Source organism: Armigeres subalbatus, chromosome 3 (assembly GCF_024139115.2).
Source record: "Armigeres subalbatus isolate Guangzhou_Male chromosome 3, GZ_Asu_2, whole genome shotgun sequence".
Lineage (NCBI taxonomy): Eukaryota > Metazoa > Arthropoda > Insecta > Diptera > Culicidae > Armigeres > Armigeres subalbatus.
The window spans coordinates 302,576,411-302,597,051 of NC_085141.1; the positions used below are offsets into that span (position 1 = coordinate 302,576,411).

General features: G+C 42.6%; 1 protein-coding gene across 2 annotated transcripts in view; it reads left to right on the plus strand.

Annotated features, from left to right (window-relative positions):
• The window catches only part of LOC134225026 (uncharacterized), a 304,150-nt gene that overhangs the window by 155,906 nt on the left and 127,603 nt on the right, over positions 1-20,641 (plus strand). For both annotated transcript variants that reach the window (XM_062704768.1, XM_062704767.1), the window contains one exon: positions 312-430. In XM_062704768.1, the coding sequence (XP_062560752.1) occupies positions 312-430 (119 nt within the window). The remainder of the gene's footprint in view (positions 1-311; positions 431-20,641) is intronic.

Sequence of the window (20,641 nt, forward strand, 5' to 3'; positions counted from 1 at the left end):
TTAACTTTTATATTATCCACCAGGGTCTCCAGAATTTTCTGTTAGCTCAGATGAAAAATCTCCATTGGGTTCCGTACGTTTCTTCCGCTGCTGTTTAAAATTCCTCGCGTCAGCTAAATTCCTCTTATCAGTGTGTAAAATCAAAGAGTTTCATAGAAAAAACACTCATTTTTCATTCCAATATAGTTTTAATACACCCATCGAGTTTTTTGGTGCTTTTTGGTTGGGTGTATTAAAAAAAACTGTTTTGTCATATGAGAAATCTCCCATCAGTCCTGATTCATAAATTGTTCACTTCTCATCATTTTCAGGTCCTCCTCTATCCCGAGGAAGGATGGGCCCGCAGTGCAGCGTCCAGCTATTGGACAATTTCGCCGTGCCGGTGGCGAAGGAATCGCTGCATCGTAGAAGAGGTGGCCGGATCAAGGAAGTGAGTACAACACATTTTCCCCTCTAGTCTTCTCTAAACATAATCATTCACAAACGTGGCGAAACAAAAAAACGTGACCCCGAAGTTACTCTGTTTTCTTATGTTGGACTACAACCATTGCTACCGAACTGACGCAAAAGTGGAATCGTCAGCATGTCGCAACACTCACGTCCGTACGCCCAATTCACAGACGCAATTTACTCAAATGGAGCTCGTCGAGAATAAGTTCTTTTCAAGAGGGACGTGATTTTGGCACTTCCCGGGACTGGCGGTGGCATAACAAGCATCAACTTCATCGTTGTGGACGTCGTCGTCATACTTTGGTGCTGTTCCGGTGGGTGGGCGAGGTCCTAGAATTTGGGAAAGTCGTGCCTATGCAGACTAACACACCTACTCTGCAGTAGGTAGCTTCCATTGCGGGACGTGATTCGAGGAAACTCCGAAAATCAAGTCATGACTTTAATCAAACAGACCGAAATCATCGTTTATTGTTCTTGGCAATAAGTGATTTGATTCACCGCACCGGTTTCAATAAATCCTAATTTTCTTCCCACCGTCGTCGGTGGGGGGTTCATTAATATGCGTGGTGTGGTAACGAATAATTTAGCGATGCTCCGGGTATCGGTGGAGGTTGATTTAAATAAACATGCTCCAGTGGCGCCACCTGGCACAACTGGTTCCTCGCAAGAAAAAGGAAGACCAGCACGAGAAGCCAGCAGTGCAGAAGTTTGCCGCCCAGCAATCAGACAGAATTTATTCAATCTAGTGGGATTCAATTTACGATTTTCAAATCAGAAAGGATCGAATTCGCATTCGGTACGGAAGTCGGTGGGTATACGGAATGGGGAGGCGAAGGTGAGAAAAAATCAATTTCCATAAAAACGATTGCCAACGAGCGTGCGGAACACAAATTACGTAACATCAATTTGTATCGAAGATATTTATTTCCGCTTCGGAGGTTGCCGTTTTTTCTGGTGTGTGGTTCGGGAGAAAATCGGGAAACTTGTTAAGTCTCCCATCATTTCCTATTAGGTGATGTGTGGTGGAAAAATTGAATTTCACGAAATGGAAATTTTTAGAGCTGGAGTGAAAAATTGAAGTTAAAGATGCCATCCAACAGCTAAAGACCAATAAAGCAGCTGGTAAGGATGGTATCGGAGCTGAGCTCATCAAGATGGGCCCGAAAAAGCTAGCCACTTGCCTGCACAAATTGATAGTCAGAATCTGGAAACTGAACAGTAGGGCAGTTCACATTTCAAAAATGTTCAAAAATTCCAACTCCCATATGTCTATTAGCATCATTTTGATAATTTGGGAGTCCCGGCAAAATTTCAGGCAATTCGGGGGTCATTTAGGGGTGGCGCGAACTCAATTTATGTTTATATGGAAATTTGTATGAGAAAAACTGAAAGTTTATGCAAATCCCCCTACAACTCTTAAATCGTGATGAATTTAAATAAACATCCTAAACCTCAATTTTTGGAGTCTATTTGAGCTCAACCAGTGGGTAACTCATTAATTTTGAATTTTATTTCCACTGCTACGCTGAGGCTAATTACACCATTTTAACCATTTATCTCATATTCACACTATCAATAGAACCGTTAAAATCCACTAATAACTAATGTGTTATTCAGAGGTCTCATTTATATGGATTCCAAAAAGGGAGGTTGGGGATGTTTATTTGAATTCATCACAATTTGACAGTTGTAGGGAGACTTGAATGAATTTTAAGTTTTTTCCATACGAATTTCCATATAAACATAAATTGACTTCGCGCCACCCCTGAATGGCCACCGAATTGCCTGAAATTTTGTCGGGACTCCCAAATTATCAAAATGATGCTAATAGACATATGGGAGTTGGAATTTTCGAACATTTTTTAAATTTGAACTGCCCTACTGAACAGCTACCGGAGGAGTGAAAGAAAGGGGTTATATGCCCCATCTACAAGAAAGGCGACAAACTGGAGTGTGAGAACTTTTGAACGATCACCATCCTTAATGTCGCCTACAAAGTGATATCCCAGATCATCTTCCGTCGTCTGTCACCATTAGTGAATGAGTTCCTGGGAAGTTGTCAAGCCGGCTTCGTTGACGGCCGCTCGACAACCGACCAGATCTTTACTGTACGGCAAATTCTTCAAAAATGCCGTGAATACCAGGTCCCAACGCACCATCTGTTCGTAGATTTTAAGGCGGCATACGACAGTATAGACCGCGAAGAGCTATGGAAAATTATGGACGAGAACAGCTTCCCTGGGAAGCTTACCAGACTGATCAAAGCAACGGTGGATGGTGTGCAAAACTGTGTGAAGATTTCGGGCGAACACTCCAGTTTGTTCGAATCGCGCTGGGGACTAAAACAAGGTGATGGACTTTCGTGCCAGTTGTTCAACATTGCGCTGGAAGGTGTCATGCGGAGAGCCGGGTGTAACAGCCGGGGTACGATTTTCAACAGATCCAGTCAATTTATTTGTTTCGCGGATGACATGGACATTGTCGGCTGAACATTTTCAAAGGTGAATGAATTTCCACAAAATTTGAATTTCCACAAAAACTCTTTTAGGAATTCCTTCGGAAATTTCTCCTTGAAGCCCATCGTGAAAATACTGCATGCATTGATCATCGAAATCTTTTATGAGCTCCTTTGGATATTTCCACAAAAATTCCGTCGCGAATTCTCCAGGAGGAATTCCCGGAGCAGTTCCTTGGAGAATTCTCTAGATAAATTTCTAGGAGAACATATAGAGATATTTCTGGAAGGGTTCTTGAAGGATTTTTTGCGGATATTCTTGTAGGTATTTTTGGGAGAATTCTTCGAGATTTTCTAGAAAAGTCTGTAAAAAAGCGAGAGATATCTTGGAAAAAAAACTGGAGCAGTTTCCGTGGAAATTACCTGGGAGATTCTTAAAGGTTGTGCAAGAGTTCTTTCTTTTCTTTCATTTTCGAAAGAATTCCTAAACAAATTGCCGGGGAATTAATTTCCAGAATAATTTATAAGTGCGAATCCCTGTAGGAATTTTGGGTTGGTTGGGTAGGGTTCCTTGAGGAACTTCCGGAGGAATTCCTAGAGGAACCTCCGGAAAAAATCCTGGAGGAATTTCCGGGGGAATTCCTGGAGAACCTTCCGTGGGAATTTCTGGAGGATCTTCCTGGGGAATTCCTGGAAGAACTTCCTGGAGAATTCCTGGAGGAACTTCTGGAGGAATTCATGGAGGAACTACTTGAAGGAATTACCGGAAGAATTACTAGAGGCGCTTCCGGAGAAATTCCTGGAGGAACTTCCGGACAAATCAATCGAAGAACTTCCGGAGGCATTGCTAGAGGAACTTTCAGAGGAATCCCTGAGGAACTTCGGAATGAATTCCAGGAGGAACTTCCGGCAGAATTCCAGGAAGAACTTTCGGAGGAATTCTTGGAAGCACTGAAGAAATTCCTGGAGGAGCTTTTGGAGAAATTCCTAGAAGAACTCCTGGAGGAACTTCTGGGGGAATTCCTGGAGGAACTTCTGGGGGAATTCCTGGAGGAACTTCTGGAGGAACTTCTGGGGAAATTCCTGGAGGAACTTCCGGGGGAATTCCTGGAGAAACTTCCGGGGGAATTCCTGGAGGAACTTCTGGGGGAACTCCTGGAGGAACCTCCGGGGGAATTCCTAGAGAAACTTCCGGGTGAATTCCTGGAAGAACTTCCGGGAGAATTCCTGGAGGAATTCCTTGAGAAACTTCCGAAGGAATTTTTTGGAGGAACTTTCGGAGGAATTCCTGGAGGAACTTCCGGAGGAATTCCTGGAAGAACTGAAGAAATTCCTGGAGGAACTTTCGGAGGAATTCCTAGAAGAACTTCTGGAGGAACACCTTGAGAAACTTCCGGAGTAATTCCTGGAGGAACTTCCGGAGGGATTCCTGGAGGATCTTCCGGAGGAACTTCCGGGGGAATTCCTGCAGGAACTTCCGAGGGAATTCCTGTAGGAACTTCCGGGGGAATTCCTGGAGGAACTTCCGGGGGAATTCCTGGAGAAACTACCGGGGAAATTCATGGAGGAACTTCCGAAGAAATTCCTGGAGGAATTTCTGGACGAACTTCCGGAGTAATTCCTGGAGGAACTTCCGAAGGAATTCCTGGAGGAACTTCCGAAGGAATTCCTGGAGTAACTTCCGAAGGAATTCCTGGAGGAACTTCCGAAGGAATTCCTGAAGGAACTTCCGAAGGAATTCCTGAAGGAACTTCCGAAGGAATTCCTGGAGGAACTTCCGAAGGAATTCCTGGAGGAACTTCCGAAGGAATTCCTGGAGGAACTTCCGAAGGAATTCCTGGAGGAACTTCAGAAGGAATTCCTGGAGGAACTTCCGAAGGAATTCCTGGAGGAACTTTCGAAAGAATTCCTGGAGGAACTTTCGAAGGAATTCCTGGAGGAACTTCCGAAGGAATTCCTGGAGGAACTTCCGAAGGAATTCCTGGAGGAACTTCCGAAGGAATTCCTGGAGGAACTTCCGAAGGAATTCCTGGAGGAACTTCCGAAGGAATTCCTGGAGGAACTTCCGAAGGAATTCCTGGAGGAACTTCCGAAGGAATTCCTGGAGGAACTTCCGAAGGAATTCCTGGAGGAACTTCCGAAGGAATACCTGGAGGAACTTCCGGAGGAACTCCTGGAGGAACATCCGGAGGAACTCCTGGAGGAACATCCGGAGGAACTCCTGGAGGAACTTCCGGAGGAACTCCTGGAGGAAATTCTGGAGGAACTTCTGGAGGAACTCCCGGAGGAACTCCTGGAGGAACTTCCGGAGGAACTCCAGTAGGAACTTCCGGAAGAACTCCTGCAGAAACTTCCGGAGCAATTCCTGGAGGAACTTCCGGAGGAATTATTGGAGGAACTTCCGGAGGAATTCCTGGAGGAACTTCCGGAGGAATTCCTGGAGGAACTTCCGGAGGAATTCCTGGAGGAACTTCCGGAGGAATTCCTGGAGGAACTTCCGAAGGAATTTTTTGGAGGAACTTCCGATGGAATTCCTGGGGGAAGTTCCGAAGTAATTCCTGGAGGAAATTCCGAAGGAATTCCTGGAGGAACTTCCGGAGGAACTTCCGGATGAACTCCTGTAGGAAATTCTGGAGGAATTCCTGGAGGAACTCCCGGAGGAACTCCTGGAGGAACTCCAGCAGGAACTTCCGGAAGAACTCCTGGAGGAACTTCCGAAGGAATTCCTGGAGGAACTTCCGGAGGAATTCCTGGAGGAACTTCCGGCGGAACTTCCGGAGGAATTCCTGGAGGAACTTCCGAAGGAATTTTTCGGAGGAACTTCCGGAGGAATTCCTGGAGGAATTCCTGGAAGAACTTAAGAAATTCCTGGAGGAACTTTCGGAGGAATTCCTAGAAGAACTTCTGGAGGAACTCCTTGAGAAACTTCCGGAATAATTCCTGGAGGAACTTCCGGAGGGATTCCTGGAGGAACTTCCGGGGGAATTTCTGGAGGAATTTCTGGAGGAACTTCCGGGGGAATTCCTGGAGGAACTAACGGGGGAATTCCTGGAGGAACTACCGTGGGAATTCCTGGAGGAACTACCGGGGGAATTCCTGGAGAAAGTTCCGAAGGAATTCCTCGAGGAACTTCCGGGGGATTCCTGGAAGAAATTCCGGGGGAATTCCTGAAGGAACTTCCGGGGGAATTCCTGGGGGAACTACCAGGGAAATTCCTGGAGGAACTACCGGGGGAATTCCTGGAGAAAGTTCCGAAGGGATTCCTCGAGGAACTTCCGGAGGAACTCCTGGAGGAACTTCGGGAGGAATTCCTGGAGGAGCTTCCGGAGGAATTCCTGAAGGATCTTTCAGAGTAATTCTTGGAGCAAGAATTTGTGGAAGACTTCAGGAAAATTTCTATTGCTTGAAATAAGTTCACGCCGACCCACGCCGCCGCGCCACCGCCACCGATTATCAACGCGCGTGTCGCCGCCACGCCGCCTCCGCTGGCTAAAAATTATATATCGAGACAAATTTTCAATCGGCGCACAGGTCTAGATCAAACACGAGACACTATTTAACTAAAGAATCGGATCCATTCTTGCTTGATTCTTTTGATTATGATGGGCACACAAGCTCTAACCCAGAAACAGTAGTTCTATGTTTAACACGGGGAAGGATCGTTTGGCCAAAACTCATTCGGCCGAAAGTCATTTGGCCGAATGCCACTACGTCGAACAAACCACTAGGCCGAAACCCATCTGGCCGAACGGGTCAAACGGCCGAGCAAGTCATTTGTCCGAATAGTTAATTTGGCCGAACATGTTATTTGGCCGCACATGTTATGTGGCCGAACATGTTATGTGGCCGAACATGTTATTTGGCCGAATAGGTCATTTGACGTATCACTTCTCAATCATCATTCCTCACTTCTCACAGCGCAAAGTGAGAAATGAAAAGTTAGATATGATTAGCGAAAAGAGAGGCTCTATCTTTTTACTTTGTTTTCTTACTTTTCCCAATGACAGTAGAAGATGAAATTAAGAGTGAGAAGTGAGACGTCTGTAAGGACGTCATATGACATATTTGGCCAAATGACATATTCGGCTTGTTCGGTCAAATAACTTGTTCGGCCAACTGATTGGTTCGGCCAAATGACTTGTTCGGCCAAATTACTTTTTCGGCCAAATGACTTATTCGGCCAAATTACTTGTTCGGTCAAATGACTCCTAATGACCAAAAATGACTTGTTCGACTTGATTGAGACTAAGACTTTTCACCTTGACCAAATGACTTGTTCGACTTGATTGAGACTAAGAATTTTCAGCTTGACTGAAAAACGTACAATTAAAAAAACTTTTGGTCTTGGGTTGTTTTGCCAAATGGCTTGTTCAGTCGAATCTATACCATTTCGTCGAATGCCATTTATTCGAATGACATTTGGTCGAAGGGACACTTAGTCGAAAATGAATTTTAGTCCCCTAGAGATGTCGAATGACGTTTGGTCGAAAGGACACTATGTCGAATGGACATTTAGTCGAAATCAGATTTTAGCATGAAGAATCATCGTACATTTGATCGAATGATGTTTGGTCGAAGGACATTTGGTCGAAAGCTGATTTTCGAATGAATAATCTTGGTTAGTGACTAAGTTTTAGTCGAATGACATTTCGTCGATTTGATATTTAAAAAAACGAACTTTAGTCAATAATAATTAAAAAATAAATTATTTATTGCGGTGTTCCAATAAGTCACATAATATTGCACCAATATTGTTCAAAGAATGATGGGTTCAAAAAAGAATAGATAATAGGAAAACGTTGAATATTCCTGACAAGATATTGACTTTGGCGAACCTCGCTTACCGACTACGACTACTTACCGACTACGATAAATCTACCACCTGATCCAAATATTTTATGTTGAAAGATGTTTCGTCAAATGACACTTGGTTGGGAAGACATTACGTCATAAACATTAGGTCATATGACTATTTGGACGAAATCAAATTTTCGGCCAATAATTAACGAATTATGGTTGAAATTAATTAATGAATTAATTAATTATTGTATAAATATTGAGTGGAAGAAAGAGTATCAATGAAAAGAATAAGAAAACCATTTTCATTCGACTAAATGTCCCTTCGAAAGAACGTCCTTCCGACGAAATGCCATTTGACTAAATGTCAATCAACGAAATGTCCCAAAGCCGACTTCGATGAAGTATTTGGCAAAATATCACTGATATCATTGATTTTTGAGCTTGTGCCGAAAAATAAAATAGAGGGTATTTTACCATAAGAACGCAATATTTTGCTATTTTTATTGGTTTTCAATTTTTTTATAATCCACCAGGGTCTACAGAAGTTTCCGTTTGCTCAGATGAAAATACTCATAGACTTTCGTATTCGTTTCTTCCACTGCTGATTGAACTTCCTCATGTCCACTGAATTCCTTTAATCAGTTCATCCAAGTATCTTGTGGATTATTTATTCAAATTGAAACAAAAATCTATTGACGAATTTTTCATTTTACTAAATTAACTATTACCGACTGAAATTCGCTTTCATCATTCGACTACATTTTCGACTCATTTCATACACTACATTTTCGACTAAATGTCCTTCCGACTAAATGTCCATTCGACCAAATGTCCCTTCGACTAGATGTCCTTTCGACTAAATGTCATTCGCCTAAATCTCATTCGACAAAATGGCATTCGACGAACTGCCCCAAAGTCTGTTCGGTCAAATGACTTATTCAACGAATTGACTCGTCCGGTGAAATTACTTGTTCCGTCAAATGACTTGTTCGGCCAAACGACTTGTTCGGCAAAATGACTTGTTCGGCCTAATGGTCTAGTCGGCCAAACGGTATTTTCAGCAAAACTATTTTTGGGCTAGTGGCCTTCGGTCGAATGGTTCTCGGCCAAACGGTCCTTTCCCAAGTATGACTGATAAAGTTTGCCTGTAAATTATGTTCGCCCATTAGCTGGCATCCATCATTGGCCGGCCTCATGAAAACCAGCCTTATATTTGTCCTCAAGCGGTTTCATGAGAGCATACAATCAACTGAACTACGCCGCAACAAAAAGGAGTCGTCAATGCGGTGATTTTCCGTTACATGATTGATTGATTGAAATTTGTATATTTGATTATTATTGACGCATGTTTTCAATTTCAAAAAAGATATCTTCCGTAATACTCTATACAATCAATCAATCTACTATGGATTTTTTTTTGCCATAATTACTCATTCCATGTCCTTTTCCAAACCCTGTCGCAACTCTACAGTTCAGTTATTGTCACACCGACAATCGATTTCGGGTCACCTGTTTACCGGAGAAGAAAGGACTAAATGACAAATCGGTTGTATTTGCATATTCCGCATCCCTTTGTCGGCAGCCTTCCCCCGACGTGCCAGAGTCAGCAGCACCGTTTCGAGGCGGCGCTCTCACGTGCCAAATGCTGATGAGGAAACTCCAACACCATCCAGGCTGATGTTGTTGAGTTCGGTCCCACCTCTAGCTCACCGGTTGTCCCGCCTCGAAGAGGTTGGGGTCAAAATCAGGGCACATTTGATACGAATGGTTTACTCTCTTCAAAGAATGAATGATGGGTTGGTGTATTGCCGAGCTGGTTCGGTAGAGTGGAGAACGAACATCGATTGATTGAGTGTGGTTTAGTTGATCCTGACGACCTGTACCACATCATTTGCACCGGTAGAAGCTGGCCCGAGATTTGAGAAATGAGGTTCTGGTCGAGATGATGTTGGCAGTATTATTAGCACCGTTAATATTGGATGTGGTTGTCGCAAGTAAATCTGTCAAATTGGGCTTGATACTGCAACAACTGGTTCGGGTAGATTCCTTTCTGGTTTTGTGTAACCCTACCCGTTTGAGGGATTGGGATTTTCTTGGCTCACTGGGTTGACCCAAAAACTTATCAAACTGACTATAATTGAGTAGATACTAAAACTCTGCTGCATGTTGTATTGACTTGTCTAAAAATACAACTCACAAAACACCAATCGTCTCTGCAACAATTTCTACGCAGAATAAAAACCTCATTCTGCACTATCTCATTCAACAGGAAAACTCGTTTCATTCATTGTTTGTTTCCTTGGAAAACCGCTTTTTATCTGTACAACCACCTGTCTACTATTTGCACTATCACTTTTCCACGATCTCGAATGCTGTCTTCATCTTGGCGTCTGTGTTTTTGCTGCTATTCTAGGTACTGTTCGTGTAGTGAGCTTCAAGTCAAGAAGTAAACCGCATTGTCATGTTTGCAACGCTGAACTCATTATCGAACGTTCCACCAGAACCTGTTCACTATTTGAGTTTACACGATACTAGTTTACAGTTGAATCATTTTTCCAATTAACTGCATTCATTTTACACCATTCCGAGATAACATCAAAAAAATGTTTATGAACGAATTTTTTTTTTCGATACAGATGAGTAGTTTTTGGCAAAACTGATGCTACTGATGCTACTTTTCTTTATATTATACTACTTCCAAACACTAAAACAACCAATAGTTTCCTAGAATAAAACACAAATATGTGGCAAGCATCTGACAATCTGAGGGAGTCTGACAAAAACTGTCCCATTTCCCATTTAGCACTATTTCATGGCCATTTTCTACCTTAATTCATGACTTTGTACTCCGTCGTGTTGCTTTTGCTTCTTCTGTGGAAGGCGATTTCATTGTGGGAAAAAGTTGGTGACTTTCATGTTCTCTAACCCGGGAAGGATCCACTACCAGGTGGAACCTAAATACAAACACAATGGAACCAATGAAGGTGGAAGACAACATGACGGTGTCTATCTGTCCGTCGTCTACCACCTGCGAAAAGCGTCTCGCTAGACGACAAAGCATCGTGGAACCAACAAAGAGGGAAAGTTTTAATTATCGTACCAAATTAATTACCAACAGATTCCTTTCATTAAATTCATTCCACCAAGCAACCAACAAAGAAACTTTGGTGATTTTTGCGAATGAAGGTCTAATTGAGGAACAAAGTACGAGTAGTTTCGAGTCCACGCTGCATCGTAAAAATCAGCATTTAAAGAGGCAGCAAGTCTAACAATTTCGTTAAGTTATATCAACTGATGCGAACTTTCTCCTAGCTTATATTTCGTTTTGCCTCAGTTATGACTTTTAAATGTTCCTTGCAATGCACAAACATTATAAATCAGTGTGACATGTGGTGTTGGGCGAGGTGCGCAGCGGGGACGGTGGATCGATCAGGTGGAAGATTACTTGCGGACCCTCCGTAGACTGCGTGGTTGGCGACGTGTAGCCATGGACCGAGCCGAATGGAGAATACACTTATATACCGCATAGGCCACTTCGGCCTTAGTCTGAATAAATAATAATAATAACATGTGGTGTTTAAAGATTGAATTAGATATCTTACTCTAGATTTCTAAGATATTGAAGATATCTACTTGTATATAACAATTCTAGAATTCACCGAGTTGTGTCATATCTAGTATTGTTCATGCCAAGCATACGATACAACGTAGATTCTTGAGGACTTCATTTTAAAGCAACTCATTCCTAAGTTGCATTTTTATAAAGTGAACAATTTGTTTAAACTTTGGTTACTTTCGTTTAACGTTGAAATACATTTAAAAGCAATGTCGGAAAAATTTAAATTCATACTATTTAAGATCGAAATGCCATAAACTGGTCGTCCTTGCTCGAAAGCCCTGGCCATTGCTTTAAACGGCATGAACTGTGCATCCGGCGCTAGATAGGATTATACAAAACATCAAAGAGTTCTGCTAATCCTTTCATCGAGTTCAAAACCAAAATGGCACACTGCTAAACCGTTTCGAACGTCGTGCTCTCTTCTGGCTGTCCGTGTTCAGCAGATCAGAGCTTCCTCTCGCCCATTGACCCGTCTCGAATATTGAATTAAATCGCCACTGTGGGGCAGACCACCCGTCCAGTCCAGTCGAGTTTGGTCCAGTCGGGCAACAAATACGTGCCTCATCACTTGGCGTTGGCTTGGCACCGTCGTCGTCATCGATGATATGCACTAAACACCCAGCAGAGAGCGCAAAGTGATTGAAAGGAATGAAGGAAAGAATTTTTTTTCCTATTTATCCCTCCAGCGCAGCGCTTCATGTATTTTGGTGCCAGTGAGAATGCTTTTTTCCTAGCTTCAGGCCATGTTTCATTCCACCACATCCCCAGCGATCGAGTCATGCCAGGCTCTCGGGGGGAAAGGACCTTACCGAAAAATGCCAGTGGCTTACTGCCAGCATGTGTTTGAGGATGTGGCGAGCACTAGGAACGATGTGAATAACGTTTATGTTGCCATAGTCTTTTCGGTTATGAACTGTGCCTGGGGGTCCGCCCCGCACGGCGGATGCGAAGCTGTGAAAGAAGGTCAATAGTACAAGCATCATCCGACGCAAATAGAATTTTTATTTTGTTATCTCCATTTTGTTTTTCGTCAGCCTGTTTCCACACGAGTAACAACCTCTGACGAGGCCGGAAAGGTAATTTCCACACCTGGACCTTACATATCATATCCATCAGCACCTGGACCAGGACTTACTCCGAAGGAAGGCGTGAAGCGTGATCAAACATTTTTCCTCTTAGAAAATGCCAACAGTCACGACTGGAACTAAACGTAGGCTTCAAAACCAGATGCGTATCCATGTCAATCTCAATCTTTCACGCCTCTGATGTCTACTTTACATGTGGTATACAAAACTAATGATAAATTTACAAACTTAAGAAAAAACACAATAACTTAATTTTGCTGCAGGAATGTCTGGTTGCTAATTATGTTTCGCATAGGAACAACAAACGTCACAAGCTGCTGAACGTTATTATTGGCAACAAAATGGAGTAAAAACGCAGACATGTTCATTATACCAAACTTGCCCAGGAACCAATTCCAAAGTTACTTCACAGCTTCAAAAGACAACAAAACAAAGTTACATCACGTCCTTTTTTCGTCACTGCGTTGCAGCATGTTTTCATCAATTGAGTTGATCATATATTTATTGAGATTTGTGCCTCCCAAATCACGAGGTGAGGGCTAAACTGGCCATTGTGGCAGCCTTTAGTCGATTCCATCGTATGTGTACGTAAGAACAATGCACCATGCGTTTAATGTTCGTATTTCGACGTGATTATTGTGATGGGGCCATGGTGCATCATGAAATTAACAAGTTGTGGAAAATTTCAAACTGGAAGGTTCTGTCCATTTTTTCAGAATTTTTTTCTTGCTAGCCATCGTAGTACCAACTAGACCTGTGCGCCGCCGCCGCCGGTGGTTTTACTCATGCCGCCGCCGCCGGCGATTTTGGGTCGGCGCGCCGCCGATCATAATTTTTCCACGCCAATGACTAATTACAATAAAAAAAATCAATTAACTTGAGTCGAGTCGAGTAATACAAGAGACACTGAAGATGGCCTTACAGAGACGAAATACGTATTTGTAAGACAATACAACGTGATGGAATTGATTGGAATAGTACTAAACTCGTGTTATGATTGTTGTTAGTTAGTTAGTTGTTAGAATGTTGTTGAGGAGGAACTCGTCAGAATTCAATTTCAAATCTAACTTAAGTGATGGTGCCTCTAAAACAGTGTGGTGACAAACATTGGATAATGAATTGGTTGGTTGATTAGTTGTGAATTTGAATTAGGCTGTATTTAGTAGATTTAATCTACTAAGTAGAATAATACAAAAAATGTTGAAATGGTCTTTGGAATTCGTCTAAGCCAAAGCCTCATTCAGTCGGGCACCTAAATCTGTAGGCAGTGTTGTCCTACACTCTGTGCAACAAATTCTGCTCTTTGCTTTTACTCCATCCAAACGATTTTACAATCTTAACTAAGTAAGTGCAACTAATAGAAGGCTATTTGAATTTTCTAAATGTCCATCGTTTAGATGGAGTAATATCAAAGAGCAGAATTTCTTGCACAGAGTGTAAGACAACACTGCCTGTAGGTGACTCGCTAATTATGTTGTTTGTGGCACATAAGCTTTTGTGAAGGCTTGAATACATCCCCAAAGCGCCAAAACCACCTGGTATATTTCCTAGTAAATTCCTCCAGATATTCCTCCGAAAAGTTTCAATAAAAAACCTTGGAAAATTACTTTATGTATTCTTCCGGAAATGTCTTACAAAATTTCTCCGAAAATTCCTTAAAAATGTTTCAGTAGATTCTACGAAAATGTTGTTAAGAATCGTTAAGGAAATCCTTTGGAAATTTCTTTAGCGATTCCTCCGGATATTTCTTAATAAATTTCTCAAGAAATTCCATTTGGAGTTTCTTCAAAAACTATTTAGCAACTCTTCAATTTTTTAAAGGAATACCTCCTCATGAATTTCTTCTATAAAGATTGCATAAGGGATTTCTTCCAAATTTTCCTAAGGAATTTCTTCAGAGCTTCTTCCAGCAATTCATTTAAAACATTCTTCGAGAATTCTTCCAGAACTTCCTGCAGGAATTCCATCGAAAATGCCTTTATGGGTTCTTTACGAAATTCTTTCAGTAATACCCTAGGATTTTTTCAGTGTTTTTTTTTCTTTATTGAAGTACATAGCCGTAAAGTTAATACAAACTGTATCCAGCTACTTATCTGGTGAATTCAATTTGAAGTGCAAGCATCCCTAATACATTTAACCTAACTTAACATTTCTTACAACTATTCATTATCACTAATGTACATTTTTAATCTCCTTTTAAAAATATTTATATTTGTTTCATTAGCAAGATTTCTTGGAAGTGCATTGAAGCGTATAATTCCCGTATAAAATATGTTTCGAGAAGCTAAAGTGCTACGAGGCCTACCAGTGAAATATCTGTCTCTGTTCTTAGTCACATGAGAAAGTACATCGGTCGCAGTTATAATTTCAACGTTGTTTTTTGTAAATTTATTTCTTATTTTGTATATAGTGTATATTATGCTGAATTCATGTAGATTATGCAGAGTTAAGTATTTAAAGTTATATACACCCAGGTTTTTTTTTACGAGGGGGATACGTACCTCGCAAAAAAAAACCGTGTAAAAAAAACCGCGTTAATTCGAAAATCCGTATAAAAAAAACCGTGCTAATTCGAAAATCCGTGTAAAAAAACCGTGTTAATTCGAAAATCCGTGTAAAAAAGACCGCGTTAATTCGAAAATCCGTGTAAAAAAATACCATCGAAAAAATTTCTAAGTCCTTTTCATTGAAAAAGACTTAGAAAATTTATTGATAAGTGAAAAGTTTATCAGTCTATTTGATTGACAAAAACTTAGAAACTGGGTATTGCCGGAACAGGCTCGATGAGCGGAAGCCGGAAATTGGTGTTTGGCGTTATTTTGAAATTTAAGATGGTCGACTTCCAGTCAGACCTGTGATTTACTTATGCCGTCGCTGCGTCGGCGTGCCGCTGTATGTGAATTTACCACGCCACCGAATATTTTCTACCATATCGATGGATATTGAGAACTGTTAAAGAAGTAGGATGAAGAGTGTTGTACAATTTTGAAGAGGATTTTTACTGTTAAGTTCAGTTTTATCTAGCAGCATGCAGATTATTCAATTACTTACTTATGAATCCTGTACGCCTCCGGTGGAGTAAAGGGCCAACTTGAAAGATCTCTATCCTGAGCGACGACCAACTGTCGCTTTTACCTGGAGCCAGGTTAGATTAAGGTCGACTTCTTCTATGAGCCGTCATGAACCTCTGGGTTTGCCTCTGCTGCGATGTCCCGCTGCGCTCCAGTCTAATGCTAGTTTGCATATTTCGTTTCCGCTCCTTCGTGAAGTGTGGCCGATCCAGCCCGACTTCCGATCCCGAGTTTCCATTACTATCGGCCTCGGCCTTACTATCGGACAATGGAGCTCATTGTTTGAGATCCAGTTGTGAGGCCACCAGGCACAAATTATGTATCGTAGGCATCTGTTGATGAAGAACCGTATAATGGTACAGATTTCACGTTAGAGTTGAAAATTCGGATTTTGATGCGTTATATCTGATACTGATGCGTTATACCAGATATCACTTAAACTCGCAAAGGCAGCCCTTGCTTTCTAGATTCGTGCGCCTATGTTGATCTTGGTACCGCCGTCTGACGCCACATGGCTTCCAAAATATTCGAACTTTTCAACATTCTCCACTGATTGTCCAACTACTGTAAAACTGGAAGTGGTTGCCGTGTTGCCGAGTCGTTGAGCTTACTCTGCATATCAGAGCACCGTTGAGCGAGAAGTTCAACGTCATCAGCCTATTCGATGTCGTTTAGATTCTCCATGGTGAAAGGCTGCCATATGTTTGGCACCTACAAGATTAACGTCGATTACAATAAGGAACAGTAACGATGATGGAATACACCCTTGTCTCACACCAGCTACGACCCGGATAGGGCCAAACACGACCCCATTGTGCAGTACTCTGCACAAGAAGACCTCGTTTATGCCTCGATGAGGCCGATAATTTTCTCAGGAACCCCCTTGCGTCTCAGGGTCCCCACATATTCTCAAGAATACAAAGTAAAGGGACTCTCGGAATTCGTTGACCTGCTCCAGAACAATGCACGCTCCGTAGTGACAATAAGGTCCACACAGGATCTTCCGGCACGGAACCCGGTCTGCTGCCGCCTGAAAGTCGCATCGATCTTTTCCTGAATCCGGGCTAGGATAACTTTGCATAGAACTAGCATAGACGGTACACAGCAACATCATGTCTGATAACTGACGAGTACACAGTCAGGTCATCCTTTTTGGGCACCTTCACTAAGATACTTTGCAACCAGTCGACCGGGAAGGTTGAGGTGTCCTATATTACGAAATAAACGATGCAGAAGATGAGCAGATGTCATGGCAGATGTTTGAATCTCTAGCAGTGATGGCGCTCTGGTGTTGACGCGCGTTACGTCGCATCCTGGACACATCATGCTGAGGTGGTGGTGGCCTGGTTGGCACTTGAAAAGGGTCGACCAATAACTGACCATTCGCGTCTTTTACAGGCATCGTTGCATTCATCTTCGCCCCGCTTAAGCGTCCCTGGTTGCTGTGGTTCTCTCTCCCTTCGTCGGCAAGCGAGTCCGCCCACGCACGCTTGTCCTGTCGACAAGCATTATTAAATAAAATTTTATTTTTATTAGAAACTTGCATTCTTGGCGCTTTTTTTTTTAATTTCTAGTTTTTTGTAGTAAGGAGGAATTTCAGCACGAATCATCCGAGGAATTTCTGGAAGGAATTCTTGAAGAGTGTCTGGAGAACCTTCCAGAAGATTTCCTGGAGGTACTTCGGATAAATCTCCTGTGGAGCTTTCGGAAAAAATCTTTGAGGAACTTCCGCATGAATTCTCGGAGTAATTTCAGAAAAAAAACGGCGTAGAAATTCTTTTGAGGAACTGCTGGAGGATTTTTTTTTTTAATATATTTATTTAGTAGGCACTCCGTGTTCTTAAGCGCTACTGAACCGTGATCTACTGTAGTATTCTGCTGTACAGAATCTATGGATACCCGTAGTTCGATATTGTTGTCGTTGCCGATATCATCGTGAGTCCTTGTGTCTATTTGTCCATGTGAATCCAATGATGGTTGCTTTGTTCGGTTGCCATTTTTCGAAGTACGTTGGAGGAATGCCTTCGAGATCAGTTTTATCAGTTGTTGTCCTGCAGACGTGTCCGTGTGGCGTTACCCCAAACGCCACCGTTGGGACTGCGCTGCCGGTGACTGACGAGGGTTTGGTGAAGAGGATGGGAATCTAGCCCATAAAACCGTCTAAGACGAATTAAGTACTGTCCATTTAATTCCACCAGTTAATTTTCGTTATCTTTGCAGATACGTATTTCGACCACAACTGTGTGGTCGTCTTCAGTATCTTGTACTTGACTCGACTCGAGTCAAGTACAAGACACTGAAGACGACCACACAGTTGTGGTCGAAATACGTATCTGCAAAGATAACGAAAATTAACTGGTGGAATTAAATGGACAGTACTTAATTCGTCTTAGACGGTTTAATACATTCCACTAAACGAGCTTAATATATTTTCTGATCTAGCCCATGTTCATTCGCTTATAAGGCGAACGTATAGCCAACTACGCTACGGGACCACATGCCGGAAGAATTCCTTTGAGGATCTTCCGGAGAAATTCCTTTGAGGAACTTCCGGCGGAGTGCTTTTGAGGAACTTCCAGGAATTCCTCTAAGGAACTTCTGGAGGAGTTCCTGAAGGAACTTCGGAGGAATTCCTTTGTAGAACTTCAGGAGGAATTCCTTCCAGCAACTTCCGAAGAAATTTCTTCGAGAAACATCTGGAGGAATTTCTTGCTTAACTTTCAAAGGACCTAACCAACATTTTTCAAATTAATTAATTTGAGTACTGCAATCAAAAGCTTTCATATTGGTCTGTGGATTGCAATATTCAAATTATTTCATTAAAACAAATGTTACTTAGGTCTGTTTGGAAAGTTAAGCTAGATTTCTCTGAGGAACACTCGGAGCAACTCTTGGAGGAAATTCTGGAGGAACTCTCGGTAGAATTTCAGGAAGAATTCCCGGATAAAATTCCAAGATGAATTTCCAGGGGAGTTCTTGGAGGAACTTATGAAGAAATTTCAAGAAATATTTCTGGATGATTTCCTGAAGGAACTTTTGGAGGAATTTCTGAAGGAACTGGTAAAGCAATTTGTGGTGGAACTTTCGAAGGGATTGCTGAACGAAATTGCGGAGGAATTTCCCGGAGGAACTTCCGGAGGAATTCCCGGAGGAACTTCCGGAGGAATTCCCGGAGGAACTTCTGGAGGAATTCCCGGAGGAACTTCCGGAGGAATTCCCAGAGGAACTTCCGGAGGAATTCCCGGAGGAACTTCCGGAGGAATTCCCGGAGGAACTTCCGGAGGAATTCCCGGAGGAACTTGCGGAGGAATTCCCGGAGGAATTCCCGGAGGAACTTCCGGAGGAATTCCCGGAGGAACTTCCGGAGGAATTCCTGGAGGAACTTCTGGAGGAATTCCCGCAGGAACTTCCGGAGGAACTTTCGGAGGAATTTCTGGAGGGACTTCCGGAGGAATTTCTGTAGGAACTTCCGGAGGAATTGGGGAACTTCCCGATGAATTCCTGGAGGAACTTCCTGAGGGATTCCAGAAGGAACTTCCAGAGAATTTCTTTAAGGAACTTCGGGAGAAATATTTTTGAGGAACTTTCTGAGGAATTCTTATGAGGAACTTTAAGAGGAATTTTTGTTAGGATCTCCCGGAGAAATTTTGTGAAGATCTTCCGGAGAAATTTTTCTGGAAGAAATGCCGAAGTAATTCTTATAATGGTTTCTGACCATTGGTATTGAAAGGGTTTCCTGTCGTGTTATCGAAACGGAAAACGGCCATCTTGAATTCAAAAATGGCGGCAAATAGATTTCTGGCTTCTACTCGTCGAGCTCATTCCGTTAATACCCATATTCCAGGGGTTTCCAGTCGTTTTAACGAACTCAAATTCGGCCATCTTCAAATCCAAAATGGCACCAAACATTGATTTTCGGCTTCTACTCGTCGAACTCATTCCGGCAATACCCATATTGCATGGGTTTCCGGTCCTTCAATCAAACCGGAAGTCGGTCATCTTGAATTTTAAAATGGCGCTACTCGTCGAGCTCATTCCGGATATACCCATATTGCATGGGTTTCCGGGCCTTTTATCAAACCGGAAGTCGGCCATCTGGAATTTCAAAATGGCGTCAAACATCGATTTCCGAATTCTACTCGTCGAGCTCATTCCGGCAATACCCATATTGCATAGGTTTCCGATCCTTTTATCAAACCGGAAGTAAGCCATCTTGAATTTTAAAATGGCGCCAAACATCGGTTTCCGACTTCTACTCGTCGAGCTCATTCCGGATATACCCATATTGCATAGGTTTCCGATCCTTTTATCAAACCGGAAGTCAGCCATCTTGAATTTTAAAATGGCGCCAAACATCGGTTTCCGGCTTCTACTCGTCGAGCTCATTCCGGCAATACCCATATTGCATGGGTTTCCGGGCCTTTTATCAAACCGGAAGTCGGCCATCTTGAATTTCAAAATGGCGTCAAACATCGATTTCCGGCTTCTACTCGTCGAGCTCATTCCGGCAATACCCATATTGCATAGGTTTCCGATCCTTTTATCAAACCGGAAGTCGGCCATCTTGAATTTTAAAATGGCGCCAAACATCGGTTTCCGACTTCTACTCGTCGAGCTCATTCCGGATATACCCATATTGCATAGGTTTCCGATCCTTTTATCAAACCGGAAGTCAGCCATCTTGAATTTCAAAATGGCGCCAAACATCGGTTTCCGGCTTCTACTCGTCGAGCTCATTCCGGCAATACCCATATTGCATGGGTTTCCGAGCCTTTTATCAAACCGGAAGTCGGCCATCTTGAATTTCAAAATGGCGACAAACATCGGTTTCCGGCTTCTACTCGTCGAGCTCATTCCGGCAATACCCATATTGCATGGGTTTCCGGGCCTTTTATCAAACCGAAAGTCGGCCATCTTGAATTTCAAAATGGCGCCAAACATCGATTTCCGGCTTCTACTCGTTGAGCTCATACCGGCAATACCCATATTGCATGGGTTTCCGGGCCTTTTATCAAACCGGAAGTCGGCGATCTTGAATTTCAAAATGGCGCCAAACATCGATTTCCGGCTTCTACTCGTTGAGCTCATTCCGGTAATACCCATATTGCATAGGTTTCCGATCCTTTTATCAAACCGGAAGTAAGCCATCTTGAATTTTAAA